Consider the following 21,628-nt stretch of genomic DNA (forward strand, 5'->3'; position numbering starts at 1 on the left):
GGGTAGATGTAGTTCTTACTGCCTTAACTGAGAAATCCTGAAAATGCCACAGAGAGAAGGTCTACCCAGGACCTCCAGATTGCTAGGTGAACAACATATCTATTAACCCAATGCAAATAAATAACTTTATTCAAAAGCTTTTATGAGTTCTTTTGCAAAATCATATAAAAGAAAAATTATTCATATTCTTCTAACCTTGATGCTGAGCTGTTCAAAATATAATACCAGTAATATAATAAGTTCATTCAAACAACAAGCTAACCTTGATGCTGAGCGAGACCTCTCAGCCATCTGCTGGCGTATGCTACCAGCCAGTGCCCTGTTGGGACTGCGCAGGGGGTTAGGGGTCAGGTTGCCCCGCAGGAACTCCTCAAATGTGATGTTCACGTCTTGTAGCCACAGGAATGCATAGTCACTGAAGATCTCTAGCAGCTTCTGAAAGTGAGAGAGAAACAAAACACATGGGTATTTGGCATGGTTTCAGATTGTGTAAGATATGGACATAATGAATGAATGTAAAGCCTTATAAATTAAAATATTTTCAATCAAATTAAATAAAAACATGAATTGAGTGTTAAGCATCAAATAGTCATACAAGTTAACAAACCTATAAATACTGACATTGCAAACAAAAAAATGTCTCAAACTTATTTGAAGCTGTTTTTTCATATTGATAACTGAACAAAATTTATTTCCACAAAAAAAAATTAAACAGATGAAATAAAAATTTAATAAAATAATCAATTTCATTTGACAAAGGCATACATTTCCTTAATTATAACTACAATTTCAAGATCTAAAATCATTTAAATGCAATTAATATAAGAACATAGAGAATAAAAATAATCGAGTATAGCCTGGCAATACAGTATAAATTACCTTGCATTCCTCACTGTTTTCCTCCACCAGTTTGTTGATGTCTATAAGTAGCTGTTTCACCTCCTCATCTGCAGAGATGTAGTCCTGGTAGGTACCCTGTACAAGGAGGTAGGTAACATTCATAATACATGTATTATCAACCCATAACTTTTGTCATTTGCAATAATAATATCAAAATCGATCAGTGCACGCTTTTGGTCCACTTCTGAAAAACTGTTAAAATCCTAATCAAAGCAATTTGAGTTTTCTTAGCTCAAATAATTAATACTTTGATTAGCAAACCTTTGGTCCCAGCATTTTGACAAGTCTTCCCCTTGCCAGGAATCCATCCAGCCACTGCAACACTAGCTCCTGTACACTGATCACGGACGTTGTCTGGTCAAGCGGGGGTCGGAATGCTACACGGTGGTCAATCAGCTCCAGTCGAATTGTCAATATCGGAATTAGGGAGTCGTCATCCTACAGATTATAAAGAATATGAGCCAAGCTCTGGAAAAACAAGGCTTAATGCATGTGCCTGAAGTGTTGTCACTGATTAGTGCCTCAAGTGTTGTCCCTGATTAGTGCCTCAAGTGTTGTCCCTGATTAGTGCCTCAAGTGTTGTCCCTGATTAGTGCCTCAATTGTTGTCCCTGATTAGTGCCTGAAGTGTTGTCCCTGATTAGTGCCTCAAGTGTTGTCCCTGATTAGTGCCTCAATTGTTGTCCCTGATTAGTGCCTCAAGTGTTGTCCCTGATTAGTGCCTGAAGTGTTGTCCCTGATTAGTGCCTCAAGTGTTGTCCCTGATTAGTGCCTCAAGTGTTGTCCCTGATTAGTGCCTGAAGTGTTGTCCCTGATTAGTGCCTGAAGTGTTGTCCCTGATTAGTGCCTGAAGTGTTGTCCCTGATTAGTGCCTCAAGTGTTGTCCCTGATTAGTGCCTCAAGTGTTGTCCATGATTAGTGCCTGAAGTGTTGTCCATGATTAGTGCCTGATGTGTTGTCCCTGATTAGTGCCTGAAGTGTTGTCCCTGATTAGTGCCTGAAGTGTTGTCCCTGATTAGTGCCTGAAGTGTTGTCCCTGATTAGTGCCTGAAGTGTTGTCCCTGATTAGTCTATGCAGTCTGCACAGGCTGATCAGGGACAATGCTTTTCACGTTCATGGAATTATTTGTTTAAACAAAGTTTCTTCTAAACAGAAATCAAATCTTGAAGGAGAGCATTGTCCTAAATCTTGGATGACGCTACACTCATGCTTTGAGATCTGTTTGCCTAGAGTGAGGCAAATATATAATGGTTGACATTGTAAATATTGTAAAAGGAGTGAAAATATTTACAATTGTTTCACACTGAATCACCATTAACACTATGAGTCGCATTGTAAAGACTGCAATAATGGTAGCATCGCAATCATGATAAGAGCATATTGTAGTACAAGTGGTAAACAGTGGTATATGCTCAACATTCTTATGTACGATACAAAAGTTTCCTGTTCTTGTATAAATTTTCCTTGTAACAAATTATCATGGGCCATTCAAAGCTTATTACACTCAAAATTGAACATAATGGACTTTGACAAGTATTTAGTGCAGATGCACAGACTTGTCACTGAGATACTTTTGTATATGAGCAGTACTCTGTGAAAACAGGGCTAAATGCATATGCATAGAGTTGTCCACAATTAGCGAGAGCAGTCTGCACTTTCTTCTTTTATATTATTTGTCGTTCACAGAAAGTCTCTTCTCAGCAGATATCTAGTTAAGGCAGAAAGTATTTTCTCTGATTAGCAAACTGCTTAAGGTAATCTGGAATGACACTTTGCACCTATGCATTAAGCTCCATTTTCCCAAATAAATATTTCAAATAAATATCTAATACAAAAAATAAGTCATTTAGAAACCTAACAATTGGTCAAATTCAATGCACCAAACACTGTACCTCCGCCATGTTGGCCTGTACGAGGTTATTGAGCATGGTCTTGAGGCTGGTCAGGGTAGCCTGCTTGAGTCCATCAAGGACGATGGCATCAATGTAATCAATGAAGTCCTGCCAGGCAGGCGAGGCCTGGGAGATCTGCACCGCCTCAAACGAGTTCAGCACCAGCGCATGGATCTTGTTACCTGACGGCACCACATGGCTCTCATGCTCATCTGTCAGCCGCCTGTGATTGGGAAATACATGTAGGTCATATGGGAAATGTAGTACAAAACAAAATAAAATCGTAGTGTTGTACTTTAAGGCTCATATGTAATGCTTGTATAATCAAATAAACATTACTTTCAAGTTGTATGACACTATACACACAGAAAAAGATAAAAACAAGACCAAAAAATATTTCTGATCCTAGTTGCTTATTGAAAAAGAGATAAAAATAAAATTAAAACAAGAGATGTGTTTGTCAGAAACACAAGGCCCCCTATTGCGCCTTGAAATACAATTTCTATATTTCATTTGGCAGGTTTAGAAATTATCTCCCTTTTAAAGCTAATTACTTCCCTTAGATTGTATTTTTTACTTTTAACCTTGAAGGATGACCTTGACCTTTCACCACTCAAAATGTGCAGCTTCATGAGATACACATGCATGCCAAATATCAAGTTGCTATCTCCAATATTGCAAAAGTTATGGCCAATGTTAAAGTTTTCGGATGGACGCACAGACTGACAGACGGACTGACGGACAGTTCAACTGCTAAATGCCGCCCTACTGGGGGCATAAAAAGAGTATGCTAAGTATGTGCTATTTATGACTAAAAAAGTGTAATAAATATAATAATATTACTGAATTTATGATGCCATGATATTAACTACAGTAACCAAATGGTTCTCAACATACGCCTGCATGCCAAGCAGTTCCTCCATGGAGTAGGACATGCCCGCGTCTCTCCCTGAGAACACATCCAGGGTGCCCTTGGACCAGGAGATAGTGATCTCAGCAATCTCGTGAGAGTTGGTCTGCACAATGTCCAGGTTCTGGTGTACATCCACACAGACGAGGGCCATCGCCTGCTCAATGAAGTCTGCTGACTCCTTCATCTTCCATGTGAACTCCTGGAGGCCTTGCTCAAACAACTGAAAATATTGAACCATTTACCACTCAGATACACATTTTGAAACATTTAAAATCAAATTAAATTACAATAAAATAATATTACCTGGAAGCCTGATTAAAAAATAAAATAAAATTACAAATCTTGTTTACTAGATTCAAGTTTTAAAAGCTTGATTTCCAACCATAAGATACTGACGAGAAGAAAACAGCATAAAACCTGAAAAGACTGCAAGTTACTTGCAGGCTGTTCTGGTTTTATGCTGGTTGCATATAACCATTAATTTATTTGCTTCTGAAATGAAAAGAGTTAAAGTGGGGAAACCTTTCTTGTGCGATTCTTGTAATGAGATTGCCAATTTCAGGTTAGTCATTAAATGATAAAAAAAAATATTGAAACACTTATAAGAATAAAGCTTTATTTATTATACAAATACTGTGTTGCTATATTGACCATTAGTGCTGCAAAAATATACCGGTATATCGGTATATATCGCAATACGCAATCCGCATATTGTATTGCGATACGATTTTCATCATACCGGTACGAAAATTTTACAAAAATGCATCCACATTTCGCCCAGAAAAGCCATCCGAAATAATGATATCAAGGTAAACAAAAAAAAGCGGTGTTTAGTAAAACTAAATTGTTACGTAAAAATAGCATTATAAAAAGTCTATTATACGGAGTAGCGTTGTTACATGGGAGCATTCGTTCGATGCTTTTGAACAAATTATTGTTGAATTAATTACACACAACTGGAATTGTTTCGTTTGATTATGAAATGAGCATTATTAAATTTGTAATCCGAATTTCGGAAACACGCTTCCGAATTTCAATGCTAACGCGACAATAAAAAATTATAGCATGAAATAAAAAGTGCTTTATCCTTTGTCTCAATAAAAAGCGCGCGAAAATTATGCAGACATGTAGAACGTCGCATGGAAAGTGTGGGTGTATTTTGTGTTGTATACAAACGGGAACATACGCGTGTTCAGTGAAATAAAAACGCCCCGATTGGACGTTATTTCATCACATCTTTAAATAGTAACAAATGCCAAAATGTATTTGATGCTTAAGAAAATTGGCGAATGTTTGTGTTTCTTGTAATTCTTGAGCACTTTTATAGTAGATATTTACCAGAATTTGCTTTAAAACTGGAATATACAGGATTATCGGGTAATTGGCAAGTTATAATTCTGGTACAAGTTAGCAATATATTGCGATATATTGCAATTAGGGTTTTTGAACTGACAATATATTGCAAAATGCGTTTTGGCGTATTGTTGCAGCACTATTGACCATTTATAACAATAGGTAATTAAATTGTTTTTACAATACCAATAGTTGAAATTCATACAGACAATAACTTCAACAAATACTGATTACTACATTACAATCTATCTACCGACGCACAACTCTGCCAATATTAGTCTTGTGCATAAGAGTAAAATGTCAAACACTTTTATGAAATGTTTCATATATAGGTCTCTTTTAAGCAAAAATCCAGCTTTGGCAAAAATTGCCATCCCTGATTAGCCTGCACCAACTGCATGGGCTAATCTGGGATAACACTCAACACACATGCGTTAAGTCCAATTGTCCCCAAAAAAGACTTATTAACTAAACATACAATGTCAATTTTGGAGAGCTTCCTCTCAAACAGTGGTTTTTCAAACTGTGTCATAGTCCTCATGATTGTGTTGTACTTGGAGACGATGGTCTCCAGGCGAGTGGCGGTTACACGCAACTCAAACGGGTTACTGTTCCTCAGCAGCTCTTTTGCTGACTCTGGAAAAATGAATGAATTGTTACTGAAGAAAATCTGCTGCACAGGAGTTCATTCTTGCCAAATAGGTTCAAATAAATTGCCCAAATTTAAATGCAATAAGTTAAATAATTCTGTTTGACAAAAATGCAGTAGACATTTGGACATGAGAATAAAATTGATTTCTTAAAGAAAAAATGATATACAACCTCATCATATTTATAAAAACTGAAATAAAAACAATCCATCCACTATAGCATAAAACATAGATGTGACAGAAAACCTCTTTCATGTAACAGCTGTGTTATGTAACATACATCCATGAGAGGAATATATGCTATTTTTCACTTGCACACAACTCATCAAACCTCTTCACTTTAAAATACAACAAACCATTTTTAAACTACTTATAAAGCCATCTAAACATTAGAAGGGAAGGAACCAGATGAACCCTTTACCATTCAGAAGCAAAGTAAAAATGGCTGTACATAACCAGCATAAAACCAAAACAGGCTGTTCATATTTAACGACGTTTGCTGCTCATCAGTATGTACAGGGTAGCAAATAAAGTCTTTAAAACTTGTATCTAGCAAGAGAGGTATTAAATTTAATTAATTTCCTAACGGACTACAAATGCATCAAAGTGTATATCTGAGTGGTAAAGGGTTATAGAAAGAAGAATCAACCACTGAAGTGTACTCTACCCGGCAGTTTGATGCTGAAAGGCTCCTGTCTCAGATAGTGAGTCTCCTTGAGCAGCAGCAGTAGCTGTGGGTCAAGGTTCACGTGCACCACCTGAGGTCGCACCTCAATATCCTCATCATACTCCTCAGCTATCTGTGAGCAAGAAACAAATGTCATCAATCAAATTGAGCCAAGAAAACTGGGCTTAATGCGTATGAGTAGTGTCATCACAGATTAGCCTGTGCAGTTTGCAAATATATCAGGCTCTGTTTCCTAGAATGTGACTCAATTCATCTCAGCCTGAAGGCATTAAAATATCAAAAGCCTAAGGTTTTTGGACCCCTTTTGTAAGATGAACCATTACTTGGGTTCATTGAAAAGATCTTGGAAACACTGCTTGAGTGGTGATAAAACATCATATTTCCAATAATGTCTAATATTGGATTGGTTTCTACAATGCATGACAATTAAATATAAACAAGAAACCGTCGGAGACGGGTGATGCTCCCCAAAGTTTTTTTTTTGTCACAATATTGCACTATATATTCAGATACAAGGAAACGTCTTGAGGGCACAGTAGTTGGGGGGACAAGAATTTTTTAATACAAAATTTCAAATGGAAAAATCATCCGACCAGAACCAGCTGATAATATGCACATTTCCTGTTGGTAGTGAAGCTTCCCATAAAGTTTCATCGAATTCCGGTCATTAGTTGTTGAAAAATAGCCCAGACAAGAATTGCACTATATGTACAGTTAATGGAAAATTTCAAAGGGCCATAACTCTGTGAAAAATCATCCGACCAAAACCCGCTGATAATATGCACATCTCCTCTTGGTAGTGAAGCTTCCCATAAAGTTTAATTGAATTCCGGTGATTAGTTGCTGAGAAATAGCCCGGACAAAAATTGTGCACGGACGGACACACGGACAGACGAAGCGGCAACTATATGCTATCCCTATAATAAATTTTGGGGGAGCATAAAAATGTCCAAATATACCTCCAAGTGATCTTGTATCAAGCTATACCTATGGAGTTATACTATCTAATTAATGCATGCCAATATTCAACTATGTGAGACAAATAGTCCATTGCCAAGCATTTAAGGGCAAGAGGTGCGGACAACTGGACAGATTCGCTCAGAACCTAGACGCCTTAAGGAAGATGGTAAAACCAGACCACAGGCAAATATGAGATAGGATGGAGCATAAGTTTTTAAGCATTGCCAACTGCACTTATAACTCACCAATAATGGCTGTTTGAGCCTGAGGGTGAGCTCCTCTGTGATGTTCCTCTGCCACTCCTGGGTGACTATGCCCTCATACTCCTCCAGCTCCTTGTACACCTCCTGGTAGTTGGTCTTCATCTGCCAGCCTGCGTCCCCGTCCAAGGAGTGCGGGCTCACACGCTTCATCTTCTCCATGGGACGCTGGAGGGGAATGCAAATAAATCATATGAGACTTGTTCTGAGAAAACTAGGCTTCATGCATGTGCATAAAGCGTCATCACAGATATGCCTGTGCAGTCTGCACAGGCTAATCAGGGATGGCACTTTCCACCTAAACTAGAGCTTTGCTAAGAAGTGACTTCCTTCAAACAAAAAATACCATAAAAACAGAAAGTGTCATCCCTGATTAGCCTGTGCGAACTGCATAGTCTTACCAAGAAACTACACTTTGCCCACCTGCATTAGCCAAGTTTTTCCAGAACTCCACACATATTAATATAGTGTGTTGGATTATTAGGCTTTTTCACTGTTTCAACAGTATTTCAGTCATCTCACGGCGGTCAGTTAACCTTCTAGAAGTTCTACCACTTTTCTTGAGTATGCATGTTTTATCAGTTATAAGGGCATAAACTAATGCACCTACTGACAACTCCCCTATCTGAATCAGACGCACAAGGAGAATGACCGTACAAGTATTTTCAGGGATCGAACCTCTCATCATCAGCTTTGTAGTTAAGTGATCTACAAACTGAAATTGCCAGCCCTGATGGATTGGATACATGGAAAGAAACATCTACGGTCCAAGATCCCGTACTGGCACTCATTGGCACGTCTTTTTTGATAAACTATTGCTATTTAATGTCAGTTAACTGACTGAAAAAAAAAACTTAAATACTTTAACGTGATAAGTTTAATAGCTTAAATGAAAAGTATTTAAACCCTTGTTAATTTAATATGTATACAATAAATCAAACATTATATCCTTTTAGCAAATAAAAACCCTGTTTACTCACTGAGATCCTCTCTTTGAGAGCATGTATCCACATGAGTTTGGAGACTATGGGGGGCATGTTGGCATGAGGGGGAGGGTCCAGATGACCTGTGGCGTACATCTGACGGACGTCATTCAGCTCCCCATTGAACGCCAGCACGAGAGCACGGTCCTTGTCCTCTAGGTGAGTCTGTAACAAGTATGAGTGCATGGCTAGACAATTTTAACCCTTTCTGGCTCAGAAGCTAAGTGAAATGGCTAAATGCAACCAGCATAAAACTAGAACAGCATGCGAGTAACTCGCTGTCTGCTAAGGTTTGATGCCATTTGCTGATCATCAGTATCTAAGGGTTGGAAATGAAGCCTTAAACACTGGAATCTATTAAGAAAAGTCTTAAATCTAATTTGATTTTCTAAGGGACTACACACACTTCAAGGTGCCTGTCTAAGTAAAAAAGGTTTAATTTAAACCATCTGCATATTGAGTCAGTTTTATCCAGCCAAGGATTGAAAAACATTTCTGATATTGCATGTTGTAAGCTTCTAATCCTTCAGGTAAAATTCAAAAGTTAGTAAATGTTATTTCAGTGGTGATTTTGGTATGAATTAAGATAGTCACACATTTAGTTCAACAAGAACAACAACTTAAAATCTCCTTTACCCAAAAAGGAACTCTAAAATGTCTCAATAGGCACATAAGTTTTCCAAAAAAACTTATTTCTATGGTGAAGTTAAAATAAAAGACTCCTCTTTCTCTACCTGCACAAGTTCTCTGCCACTGACCCCTTCAAACACCTCTAGCAGCCTCAACTGTGCCTCTACTGTAGGGCACTGGTTGTAGGCAAGGCGCAGTATCTCAGCAAGACGCTTCTCTAGGGACTGAGGGCAGAAATAAGAAAATATTATTAGGGCACTGGTTGTAGGCAAGCCGCAGTATCTCAGCAAGACGCTTCTCTAGGGACTGAGGGCAGAAATAAGAAATTATTATTAGGGCACTGGTTGTAGGCAAGCCGCAGTATCTCAGCAAGACGCTTCTCTAGGGACTGAGGGCAAAAATAAGAAATTATTATTAGGGCACTGGTTGTAGGCAAGCCGCAGTATCTCAGCAAGACGCTTCTCTAGGGACTGAGGGCAGAAATAAGAACACGCAAATATAATCTCAAAATAACAGTCTATTCATATTTACTATTTATTGAACAGAAACGGTTAATAAGAAAGCAAAAAACATTAATTTGGCAAATTTGGGACCATAAAAGGGCTATAATTAAGAAGTTCATAAGGAAATCTAGCTCGTTATGGACCTTACTCAAGATAATATGCCCATTAATATTTTCACCCAGTTTGGAGATGATACAATTAAAGCTATTAGAGACAGAAAGCAGACAATGTTTAATTTGCATTTTTTTTTCGTTCAAGAGTAATTGTGAAAAACTTCTCACAATACGGCTGATTATAAAACTTGGCTTAGATATTATGTCCACAAACATTATTATGGAGTGTCATGATGTTCCAATTAAATCTCTTTGAAATATTGAGAAGACGTCATTTTCAGGATGCCGCTGTTTTCCTGGACCCCAATTTTCCATGTGCCTCAGGTCATTCCCATAATATGCACTTTTTTTAATCATGCATATACAAAACATCACTGATATTTTAATACAAAATGTTTATTCTGTCTGTAACAATTGTAATTTAAAACAATAGTCTGTGTTCAACAAACATATGCCCTAAGAGGAAGCCTAATCAATATAGATTAATTGACTTTTTGAATAAGTCCAAATCAGGTCAAAATCAATGGGCTCATGTCTTGTGGGTGTGTTGAGAGTGTGCATAGGTAACATCCATGCAAGAATCAAAGATTTGCACTCAGCTGTCTTGATAAAAGAGGAAACGCATCACTTCGGGTTAACAAAGAATTTAGACCATCTAAATTAGTCTGAAGTTCAAAATAGACAAGTGTCAAGCAAGACTAAACCCGTCATTTTGGGTTGCAGTGTTAATAATAATCTAAACACATTATTTTGGATTAACATACATGTAGAATTGGGACCTTCTGAATAAGTCAAAGTCCAAAAGCAGGCCAATATTAAGGTAACAAGAGGGCCTGAAAGACCCAAAGTCGCTCATCTGAGATAACAAGATATTATTGGGACAAATCTTCTGACCAAGATTCATAAAGATCGGAAAATAAATGTGGCCTCTAGAGTGTTAACAAGGTTTTACTATAGCCATATAAGGAAAAATGCTCCGCCCCCTGGCAGCCATGTTTTTAACCAACCGGCATCATTTTCAAAGTCTTCCAAGATATTATTGGGATGAATCTTCTGACCAAGTTTCATGAAGATTAGACAATAAATGTGGCCTCTAGAGTGTAAAACAAATTTTACTATAGCCATATAAGGAAAAATGCCCCGCCCCTTGGCAGCCATGTTTTTCAAGCAAAGGTTACCATTTTTTAACTCATACAAGATATCATTAGGACAAATCTTCTGGCCAAGTTTCATGAAGATCGGAAAACAAATGTGCCCTCTAGAGTGTTAACAAGTTTTTACTACAGTCATATAAGGAAAAATGCCCCACCCCTTGGCAGCCATGTTTTTCAAGCAAAGGTTACCATTTTTTAACTCATCCAAGATATCATTGGGACAAATTTTCTAACCAAGTTTCATGAAGATTGGAAAATAAATGTGCTCTCTAGAGTGTTAACAAGGTTTTACTATAGCCATATAAGGAAAAATGCCCCGCCCCCTGGCGGCCATGTTTTTCAACCAACTGGCATCATTTTCAAACTCGTCCAAGATATTATTGGGATGAATCTTCTGATCAAGTTTCATGAAGATCAGACTATAAATGTGGCCTTTAGAGTGTTAACAAGATTTTAATATAGCCATATATAGCCATATAGGGAAAAATGCCCCGCCCCTTGGCAGCCATGTTTTTTAAGCAAACGTTACCATTTTCAAACTCATTCAAGATATCATTGAGACCAATCTTCTGACCAAATTTCATGAAGATTAAACAATAAATGTGGCCTCTAGAGAGTTAACAAGGCAAATGTTGACGGCGCACGACGGACAACGCACGACGGACAAAAGGCCATCACAAAAGCTCACCATGAGCACGTTGTGCTCAGGCGAGCTAAAAATAGGTAAGGTGAAGTTGTTGTGTTAAGAGTATTGATTGATAACATCTAGTCATCAAAGGTTTGTAGAAAGCAATATTGATGTTAAATTCAATGCATCATTTTCGATTAACCAAGATTTCAGACTTACTGAATAACTCTATAAAAGTACAAAAATAGTTCAATGTCAAAGTAAAAATGAGGTTAAGTAATGTGGGTGTGTTGAAAGAAATCATCCATAAAAGCTTTCTGGGAAGCATAAATGATTTTATACCAAACATGTCATATTTGTTCAACCTCACACAGACAAAAGAACAAATGGACAGGCCAGTCACTATCTGCATCAAGGCATCTGCAGATGCTAGGGGTATACAAAGTTAGTTAAAAGCAATTAAGTAATATAAAACATGTCTTTAATGAATATGATTATTCAACACAAGTGCATCAAGCATTTCCTTATGCTCCTAAACTACCTTGACAATTGTCCTAAACTGGAAGAATGCCCTCTCAAAGTTCTGTGAGCCATCAATGCTGAGCACGTTGTTGACAACAGCAAAGAAGTCTGCCATGGACTGTGTGTACTTCTCATGTATCTCCTTGACCAGTGCGTCAAGACTCATGTTGCCAGCGCCCCCTATCTCTGCGGCGCCTGCCAGAAGGCGGAAGTGGCGTGTGGTCTCAACCAGCTCCAGGACGTCATTGCACCTGAAATACATAGCTGTGAATTCATTGGAGGTAATGCAGTCATATAATGCTGAATACGTTAGCGACAAAATAGTCATAGAAGACAAATATTGATTGTCAATCCTCTGCTTAACATGTCTGGGGTTGGATATGAATATTGATGGACATCCACACACACACACTCATACCTATGAGGATCTGATGTGATTTTGTATAAAAACACTCAAGAAGCAAGGGTCATAATAAACAGCCTGTTTTGAAAACCTTCAACTGAACTAGACAAGCACATACCAAGGAGACAAATCTTCTTTTCAAATGTATCTTGGTAACAAATGCATAATAAATGACAATAAATAAAAATAAATAAAGTAAACACAAATTTTAATATTTTTTAAGTTTGTTTAATACATTCATTTTTATTTTTAAATGTCCTTAAGCAAACTTAATTTAAGGTGAAAATTCATCTAAATAACGTTTAATTGAAATTTCAAGTATTAACAGAAAAGTTTTGATATGCTGAGACTGAAAAATGAACATACCATAAAAAACAAGACTATTGCCAAGCAATAAAAGTCCCCTACCGGCTCCACCATTGTCAGAAATTCCACCATTGTCAGAATATTTTTTGTTGTTGCCATAGCAACCAGAATTTTGACGTAGGAACAAAATGAAATGACGTGCATAATGTCCATATTGCCATCTATCCATGTTGGAAGTTTCATTAAAAAATATGAAGAACTTTTAAAGTTATCGCAGGATCCAGAAAACCACCATTTTCAGCAGTATTTCTAGTCTATTTGTTGCCATATTAACAATAATTTTTGACGTAGGAACAAAATGAAATGATGTGCATAATGTCCATATTGCCATCTATACATGTTTCAAGTTTAATGAAAAAAAAGAACTTTTAAAGTTATCACAGGATCTAGAAAACCACCATTTTCAGCAGTATTTCTAGTCTATTTGTTGCCAAAGCAACCATAATTTTTTACGTATGAAAAAAATGAAATGACATGCATAATGTCCATATTGCCATCTATCCATGTTTCAAGTTTCATGAAAAAATATGACGAACTTTTAAAGTTATCTCAGGTTTCAGAAAACCACCATTTTCAGCAGTATTTCTAGTCTATTTGTTGCCATAGCAACCAGAATTTTTGACGTAGGAACAAATGAAATGACTTGCATTATGTCTATATTGCCATCTATCCATATTTCAAGTTTGATGAATAAATATGAAGAACTTTTAAAGTTATCGCAGGATCCAGAAAACCACCATTTCCAGCAGTATTTCTAGTCTATTTGTTGCCATAGCAACCAGAATTTTTGACGTAGGAACAAATTGAAATGACGTGCATAATGTCCATATTGCCATCTATCCATGTTTCAAGTTTCATGAAAAAATATTAAGAACTTTAAAGGTTACCGCAGGATCCAGAAAAGTGTGACAGACTCACAGACTGACGGACTGACGGACACACAGAGCGCAAACCATAAGTCCCCTCCGGTGAAACCGGTAGGGGACTAATAAATATATTATAGTAAGCAATACAAATTAATCTAATTAAGTAAAAGCTGCAGCAAGTTACCTCTCCATGAATGCATTGAGCAAATCAAAACATGGTGCGTTCCTAGGTGGCCATGGACTGTCAGTCCACAACTCATCTTCATTTAAGGAGCCATTGCTGGAGTCCTTGTCACTGTGTCTCAGTCCGTAACGCGGAGTGAATGAATGGGGGCCGTACATCTTTGTTAAAAATATGGTGCCAGCTTGAGGTCGCGATGCCCTAGCAATAAAACAATATAGGCTTTGTACGCTTGAGATTTATGTCATAATTTGAGCCTTGTTCTGGGAAAACTTGGCCTAATGCATGTAAATGCAGAGATGTCTCATATAAGCTTGTGCAGTCAGCACAGACTTATCAGGGACAACACTCTCTGCCTAAGCTCAATTTTTACTAAGAAGAGACTTCCTTCAAATGAAAAATACCATACAAGTGGAAAACATGGCCTGTGATTATCATGACACTTTATGCACAGCCATTAAGCCCAGCTTTCCTAGAACAAGGCTCATTTATGTATTATTTATAAATGTGTATGATGCTCCCTTCTCATTTCTTTTCACAAAAATTAATCACATAGTAAGTATTGAAGAACTGTTGTAGGGCAGAAAATAACATCATGCCATTCTTATGTGACATATCTGAGTTCTTATGCTACGTGTAGATCAATTGTGTTGTGCCCTTGTCAATGATTTATTTCGGGGACAAACTAATATACAAAACTAAATTATAATAAACCCATCATATACTCATAGCATTAAATTCAGACAATTTGTATCTGCCATTATTACAATTTACAACTGGGCCTCCACTATGAATACTCTCAGTTTCAAACTTTGTCTTCACTCACAATATTGACCAATGAAAATAGGTATAACTTTTAAGCATTTATTTCAATAGGTTAAAAATTAAGATTCAGTCTAAGACTTAACTCGTCAATGCTCCATGGTTGTGATTTAGGCGTGCAAGATTAAGCAAGGAAGCACTACTGGTACATACAGTCTCTCTGCATTCTCTGCAATATTTCTGGCGTTTTGGTCATCAGCCTTGTCCTTGAAGTCCAGGTAGGTGCCACGGAAACCAGCACACACACGCAGTGCCTCCTTCAGCTTGGAATAGGACTGCAGGACAAGAGCGGTAACTCTTACATGGAACATCATGATTTCAGTTTGATATATGTGAACGTGAAATTACAGTTTAACACAAATAAGAATTGCATATTTTCTTCCATAGGTGTGAAACAATGTTCAATGTAAATACATTAGGGATGGATATGGATTTACCTAAATTAGGGATGGGATGGGAACAAGTCATGAAATCATATTCAAATATTCCTGTTTTCCTATCGTTTGACAGCATGTAAAAAAGCTGCTCATTAAAGCAACCTTAAAGCTTATCATGGATTGGATGGTATTATCTTCTTGAGGATTAGAGATCAATTGTCGACTGCAGGTAAGTGTCCTCTGTAAATGTTTGTTTTGACACTGGGTTTATGGTTATTGTCATTAGAATCAATTAGGAGATTAACTATGTGTAGCTAAGTGCTGAAACTGTAAAACCAATTTGTTTTATTGACTGGAACAAACTGGTTATATAATTATAATATCATTGTTATAAATTGACATAAGCAAATAGTCTGTCAAATAATTTTCCCTCATGAACAAAGTTTTTTAACTGTTGCGGAAGGCTGTAACAGTTCATAATGTTACCCTCTTGACATTGGAAAAAAACATGATACTAGTGGTTCCCAAATGTCAATGAAATATCTGTATAAAATTAATTTAAAAATATTAACTAAAACACGGGCATCTTTCATCAAAACTCCATATAAACCAGTAAAATGAATTCTATTCCTACAGTCCTTACATTATGCAACTTGGTACCTTCTCACTCAAAAAAAATATTTGTTTACGTTTGACAATTTGTTCTTGACAAACATTTAAGAACTAGTCGTTTTTTCAAACACTTGATAATTTGTTCATCTGTCATTTTAAATTCAACTTAAGTAAATTCCCCTTAAATCTAAATCTAATAATAAGGTCATCGTGGCATAGTGGCTATGGTGTTTTCCTTGCAACCAGGAGGTCATGTGTTTGATTCCTGCTGTTTGATCGTTCTTTCAATTGTCCACAAACTAATCGTTCTATCCTTTTAACAGACTCAAATGTGTTTCAATAAGCTTAAGGCTTTTGATGCAATCAAGCCAAAATGAATAGGTTTAGCAAAGTATGGGTTGCTGAAAATGGTTTGGATGCTGGACTGCTGTATTACCTCCAAAGGTTCCCTGAGAATGTCCTCTCCGACCAGGGCAATGGCTCTGTGGACCACCTCATTAGAGAGGAGGCGTAGAATATTCTGGAACTTGTCCATCTGGTGGTAGTACCTGAAATACGAGAGATTGAATGGTCAAATAATAGTTTTTTTTAAGGTATTTTGTCTTAAGCAGTATTATTCCCACAAAGGATAAATCAAATGTTTCCTAAGGTGATATAATTGAAGATGAAAAAAAAATCAGAAAATAAAATAAAATTGAAGTTTGCTTAAGTTAAACTAAGGTTAAACTTTTTTGATAGAAGTCTTGTGGATACCTATATTGATTGATATGTACAAGTTCATAATTGATTGTGTGTAATTTATGTGGATACAACAATTGGTTGAATGCATGATCAACTCTGTGTGTAATTTAAGTGGAGGAAATTCCCATCTGTTGAATGTATGAATGCATGATTGACCCTGTGTGTAACTTACATGGATGCAACCATCAGTTGAATGTAGGAATGCAAGAATCACTCTGTGTGTAACTTGCGTGGATAAAACCATCCGTTGAATGTAGGAAAGCTTGATTCACTCTGTGTGTAAATTCTATGGGTAGGACAATCGGTAGACATAATGAGTTTGTGTGCAACTTATGAGCATATGATAATTGGTAATTATGTATGAATGCATGATTTACTGTGTGAGTAACTAATGCGAAGGATATGACCATCATTTGAATGTACTAATGCATGATTGGCTCTCTGTGCAACTTACGTGGATACAACATTGATTGATATATATATACATGTATTAATACATTATATACTCTGTGTGTAACTTACTTGCATATGACCATCAGTTAATATGTATGAATGCATGATTAACTCTGCTTAACTCTGCTTATAACTTACGTTGAGTTGGACCAGACGAGGAAGAGCACCTGCATGAGTGGTTTGAACAGTCGCAGCATCTCAAGGGGCTCTACTGCAGAGTGCAGTTCATTGAGCAGCCAGCGCATTGTGCTCAAGAAACTGAGAATTCTGTTGGTCTCACGCACAGCCTGACAATAAACAAGTGATTAAACTTAAGCAATCATAAGAAAGATTTATGCAGACATGAGAATATTAGGTTTGTGTGTTTGTGTACTTGAATATTTTAGACAAGCTAAAGTAAGTTTACACAGCTGGGCTTGCCTTCTGAATCAGTTCAAGTCTAAAAGTAAGTCCATGTCACAGCCAAAATAAGGTCAGGTGATGTGGGTGTGTTGAGTGTCGCTAGATAACGTCCATGCAAGTTTCAAAGCTTTACAGTTGCACTAAAAATATCAGATGATCTGCGAGATTTTCGGTTAACCAAGAGTTCTGAATTTCTTAATTAGTTTATATTCAAGAGTAGCTTAATGTCAATGTCAAAATAAGGCTATGTGATGTGAATTGTTAATAGTGCTCAAAGAGATCACTAAGGGATAACTATGAATTTTGGAATTCTTAATTGGTCTTAAGTAAAAAAAATAGGTCAATGTGAAGGTCAAAATGAGGTAAGAGATTTAGAGGTGTGTTGATAGTCTTCATAGATAATAAACAAAATGTCTAAAAGTAGATCACTTTCATGGTCATTACAAATGATATCAGGTGACATGGATGTTTTGAAAGCGCTTATAGATACGATTCAAGTAAGTATCAAAACTTTGTACCATTATGTGATTTTGATAGGCAAAACATATCATTTTGGGTTCACCACGAATTGGGACCTTCTGAATATAGTCCAAAAGCAGGTCAATGTCATGGTGAAAATGAGGTCAGGTGGTGTTGGTTTGTTGAAAGTCACATGTAACATTCTTGCTAGTATGAATCCTTCGTAATGAACAGTATTGATATTAGACAAAATAAGTCATTTTGAATTTACCAAGAATTTGGACTTTCTGATTAAGTCTAAGTCCAAAAGTAGGTCAATGTCTACGACAAAATGAGGTCAAGTGATGTGGGTATTTTGAGAGTGTAAATAGAAAACATATATGCAGGTACCAACGTTCTAGAAGAAGCACTATTGAAGTTCGACAAAATGCATTATTTTGGGTTAACCAGTTATGTACAGACAGATTCACATACAGGTCAATCACTACATGCTTTATGGCACCAGCAGATGCCAGGGGTATGAAAAGGTACATAACTCCTGCTATGTTTATAAATCATTCTAACCAAAACATGGAGTTGCACAAGTCTTCAAATTTTCTTCCACAAACAAATGTGACTTATGTAGACACCTAAATTTCTATTTGTGTTTACGGAAGGACTGACAGTCAAAAGTAAATCTATATTAAAAGCTCAAGAGATAGAAAGCAGAGAAATAAGTCAAATACATCAAATAATGCGACCCTTAGGTATCAAAAGAAAGAAAGCCAGCAAGAAATAATGTGTCATTAAGATAAAACCTTTTATTTTAAGCCTGACTTTATCAAAAGCAAAGATTTATAAGACACTCAAGTCCATTTCCTGGGTAAGACCAGAACTTAGTATATTTTTACAAAGTATTAACATCGTTTCAAGAATGGGGATTAAATTTGGGCCATCCTCACTGATAGGCAGACAGCATATCCACTTTAAAGGAAAATGAATGAAAACTCTCCCATAATGAGAACTGAGCCCATGACCTTCTGATCCCTAGGGGAGGAACCATATCCACTTCACTTCAGTTAAATCAATGTGACACTAGAAGCCCAAACGAAAGCAAGGGAGAGTAATTTGTTTCACCTTGTTCACATCCTTTCTCAATTAAATGGAATGTTTAGAGCTAATAAGAAAGCAAAACAGAACACTTTGTATCACCTTATTCACGTCCTTCCTCACATGACTGAAGGAGTGCGCATACTGGCTCTGCGCCTGCTCCAGGTTGTTCAAGATGTCCTTAGCCACTGCAGACTCCAACTGGCGCAGGATGGAGTGTAGCCTGCCCAGCTGACGCTCCCACATACGAATCTCGTCCAGCGGTCCTGGCTCCGGGCCGAAGTGTTGGAACAGGTCCTGGATCGGGTCGTGACGCAACACACCCTGCAGTAGAGTAGCAATAAGTTTTATTTTTTTTTGTCTCCTTCTATGAAAAGGTGGTTTAATGCATGTGCGTTAAGTGCTGTCCCAGATTAGCCTGACTACACTTTCTGCTTTAATGGAATTTCTTGTTGAAAGAAGCCTCTTCTAAACAACAATCCAATCTGGGTTGAAAGTGTTGTCCCTAATTTGCCTGTTTGGACTGCACAGGCTAATCTGGGGAGAAACTGTATGCATATGCATTAAACTTCCTTTTCACAGAGCGTGATTCAGTTGTATTGTTTTATAGTTTGATAATTGTTAATCCATTCAGCATAAATGACTATTTATGCAACTTTAAATCTTCATGGCACAGCTTTTTTTTCTTCTTTAAGAGTGGTCGTGAAAGGATATTCACAATTTTGACACTGACATTTCACAAATCTTAAACGGCCACAATATTCTACGAAAACAGCACATGTAAACTGTAAAAAACAAACTATTTGGGCTCAAAACTGTCAAAAACCAACACTTACGTTTCAAGTTTATTCATTTTACTGTTTTTTCATTCAGATTTATCTCACCTATTTATCTACTCATTGAACAGGTTATGCTTGATTTAAATGATCATAATTGTTAATCCACATAAAATTTTAAAACAGGTGAAATAGGTGTTTGGGCTCGACAAATAAAAAACACCATTCTATTAGAAAATAATTAAAAAGTGTCGCAAAACTCTATGTTAAAAAATATATAAAATGAAAATAAGCAAATGACAGGGATTATGATTTGTTTTAATTTTGACTAACTTTTAAAGAAATCATAGTTGCTTTTAAATCATGCACTATTAAACAGACATGGACTGAATTACAAATAATCATTTGATGACAGTGAAAACACACGAGTAATGTAGTGACTGAACCAATGTGGAGTCGACCTATTATTCTTATTTGTTAAAATATTGTTTCAAGTGTGATCTGTTTGTTTTACAATTTATTTAAATGCATTCCCATAAAATGCATAAAAGGTTCAAACTTTGTAAATATTTATTATTTAAAGTATTGATGACAAAGGTTTTAAGCTCGGAAATATAAATGGCTTACATTTCTCACGACAGTACTGTTATTCTGTGTATACGTAACGTTTCAAACCAAATGGCAACACATAGACAAAATTGTTTATGTTCATATAAGCTAGACTGGGTATTAACATTCATTACACTTTCCTATGATTAGAGATAGCATTAACTTGTGAGAATTTTGTTGGTAAGATTATGTGAATGAAACAAACACAAATGATACCAAAAACATTGAAGATGAAATAACATCAAACAAACAAGTATTAGAAGGAATTTACCATACACATCTCAATGGAATTATACTACGAGCACGTGCACAGCATGTTGAACACAATGAAAAAAATACAAAATACTTCGCAAACATCGAAAAACATAGAAGTGAACAAAAAAACTGTACACAAATTAGTAGTCAATGGCAAAGATATAACAAACAGAACTCAAATATTAGAAGAACAACGATTATTCTTCAAACCCTCTATAAACGAAAACATGTAGAAAATAACACCCTTTTTAAAAATACACATCATGCTTTAAATCAAGAGGAAAAACTACTGTGCGACGGATTACTTAATGAATATGAATGTGGCACTGAAGGAAATGCAAAATAACAAAAGTCCAGGATCTGATGGCAACACAATCAAATTTTTAAAATTTTCTGGCATGATATTAAAACATATTTAATTAATTCACTTAACTATTCATTTAACAACGAAAACTTAACTACGCTACAAAAACAAGGTATTATATCACTCATTCCAAAACCTGGGAAAAACTTAGAATCCTTATCTAACTGGCGCCCGATTAGTTTACTGAACAATGATTATAAAATTGCAACTAAAAGTATATCAAACAGAATTAAAAAAATATTACAAAATGTTAAATCATTTCAAGATCTCAATCAGGTTTCATTAAAGGACGTTACATTGGTGAAAACGTACGTCTGATCCAAGAATGCATAAATTATTTCAACCAACCAAACAATTCTGGCCTCATTTTCTTTGCAGACTTCGAAAAGGCTTTCGACTCAATAGACCATTCGTTTATGTTCTCTTGCTTAAAAAATATGAATTTCAGTGAAAGTCTTATTAAATGGGTTAAACTATTTTATACCGATATTAACAGTATAATTATTAACAATTTTTTTCAAACAGTTTTAACATCGAACGAGGAGTGAGACAAGGATGTCCACTTTCATCCTCGCTTTTTATTATATGCATCGAGTATCTATCACAATATATCCAATCACAAAAACATATAAAGTGAATATCACTAGAACCTGACGAAGAAATTAAACAGTCCCTATTTGCTGTCGATGCAACTTATTTTTTAA

General features: G+C 36.4%; 1 protein-coding gene across 2 annotated transcripts in view; it reads right to left on the bottom strand.

The window, feature by feature from the left end:
• LOC127863384 (dynein axonemal heavy chain 11-like) overlaps nucleotides 1–21,628 on the bottom strand; it is a 157,023-nt gene that overhangs the window by 125,216 nt on the left and 10,179 nt on the right. For both annotated transcript variants that reach the window (XM_052402895.1, XM_052402894.1), the window contains exons 6-21: nucleotides 19,023–19,244; nucleotides 17,109–17,257; nucleotides 16,213–16,324; nucleotides 14,941–15,062; nucleotides 13,969–14,166; nucleotides 12,169–12,400; nucleotides 9,334–9,453; nucleotides 8,597–8,764; nucleotides 7,602–7,784; nucleotides 6,376–6,508; nucleotides 5,537–5,694; nucleotides 3,690–3,925; nucleotides 2,793–3,015; nucleotides 1,162–1,338; nucleotides 880–975; nucleotides 263–435 (exon numbers count right to left, since the gene is read on the bottom strand). In XM_052402895.1, the coding sequence (XP_052258855.1) occupies nucleotides 263–435; nucleotides 880–975; nucleotides 1,162–1,338; nucleotides 2,793–3,015; nucleotides 3,690–3,925; nucleotides 5,537–5,694; nucleotides 6,376–6,508; nucleotides 7,602–7,784; nucleotides 8,597–8,764; nucleotides 9,334–9,453; nucleotides 12,169–12,400; nucleotides 13,969–14,166; nucleotides 14,941–15,062; nucleotides 16,213–16,324; nucleotides 17,109–17,257; nucleotides 19,023–19,244 (2,702 nt within the window). The remainder of the gene's footprint in view (nucleotides 1–262; nucleotides 436–879; nucleotides 976–1,161; nucleotides 1,339–2,792; nucleotides 3,016–3,689; nucleotides 3,926–5,536; nucleotides 5,695–6,375; nucleotides 6,509–7,601; nucleotides 7,785–8,596; nucleotides 8,765–9,333; nucleotides 9,454–12,168; nucleotides 12,401–13,968; nucleotides 14,167–14,940; nucleotides 15,063–16,212; nucleotides 16,325–17,108; nucleotides 17,258–19,022; nucleotides 19,245–21,628) is intronic.

The sequence above is a fragment of the Dreissena polymorpha genome, unplaced genomic scaffold (assembly GCF_020536995.1).
Source record: "Dreissena polymorpha isolate Duluth1 unplaced genomic scaffold, UMN_Dpol_1.0 chrUn007, whole genome shotgun sequence".
NCBI lineage: Eukaryota > Metazoa > Mollusca > Bivalvia > Myida > Dreissenidae > Dreissena > Dreissena polymorpha.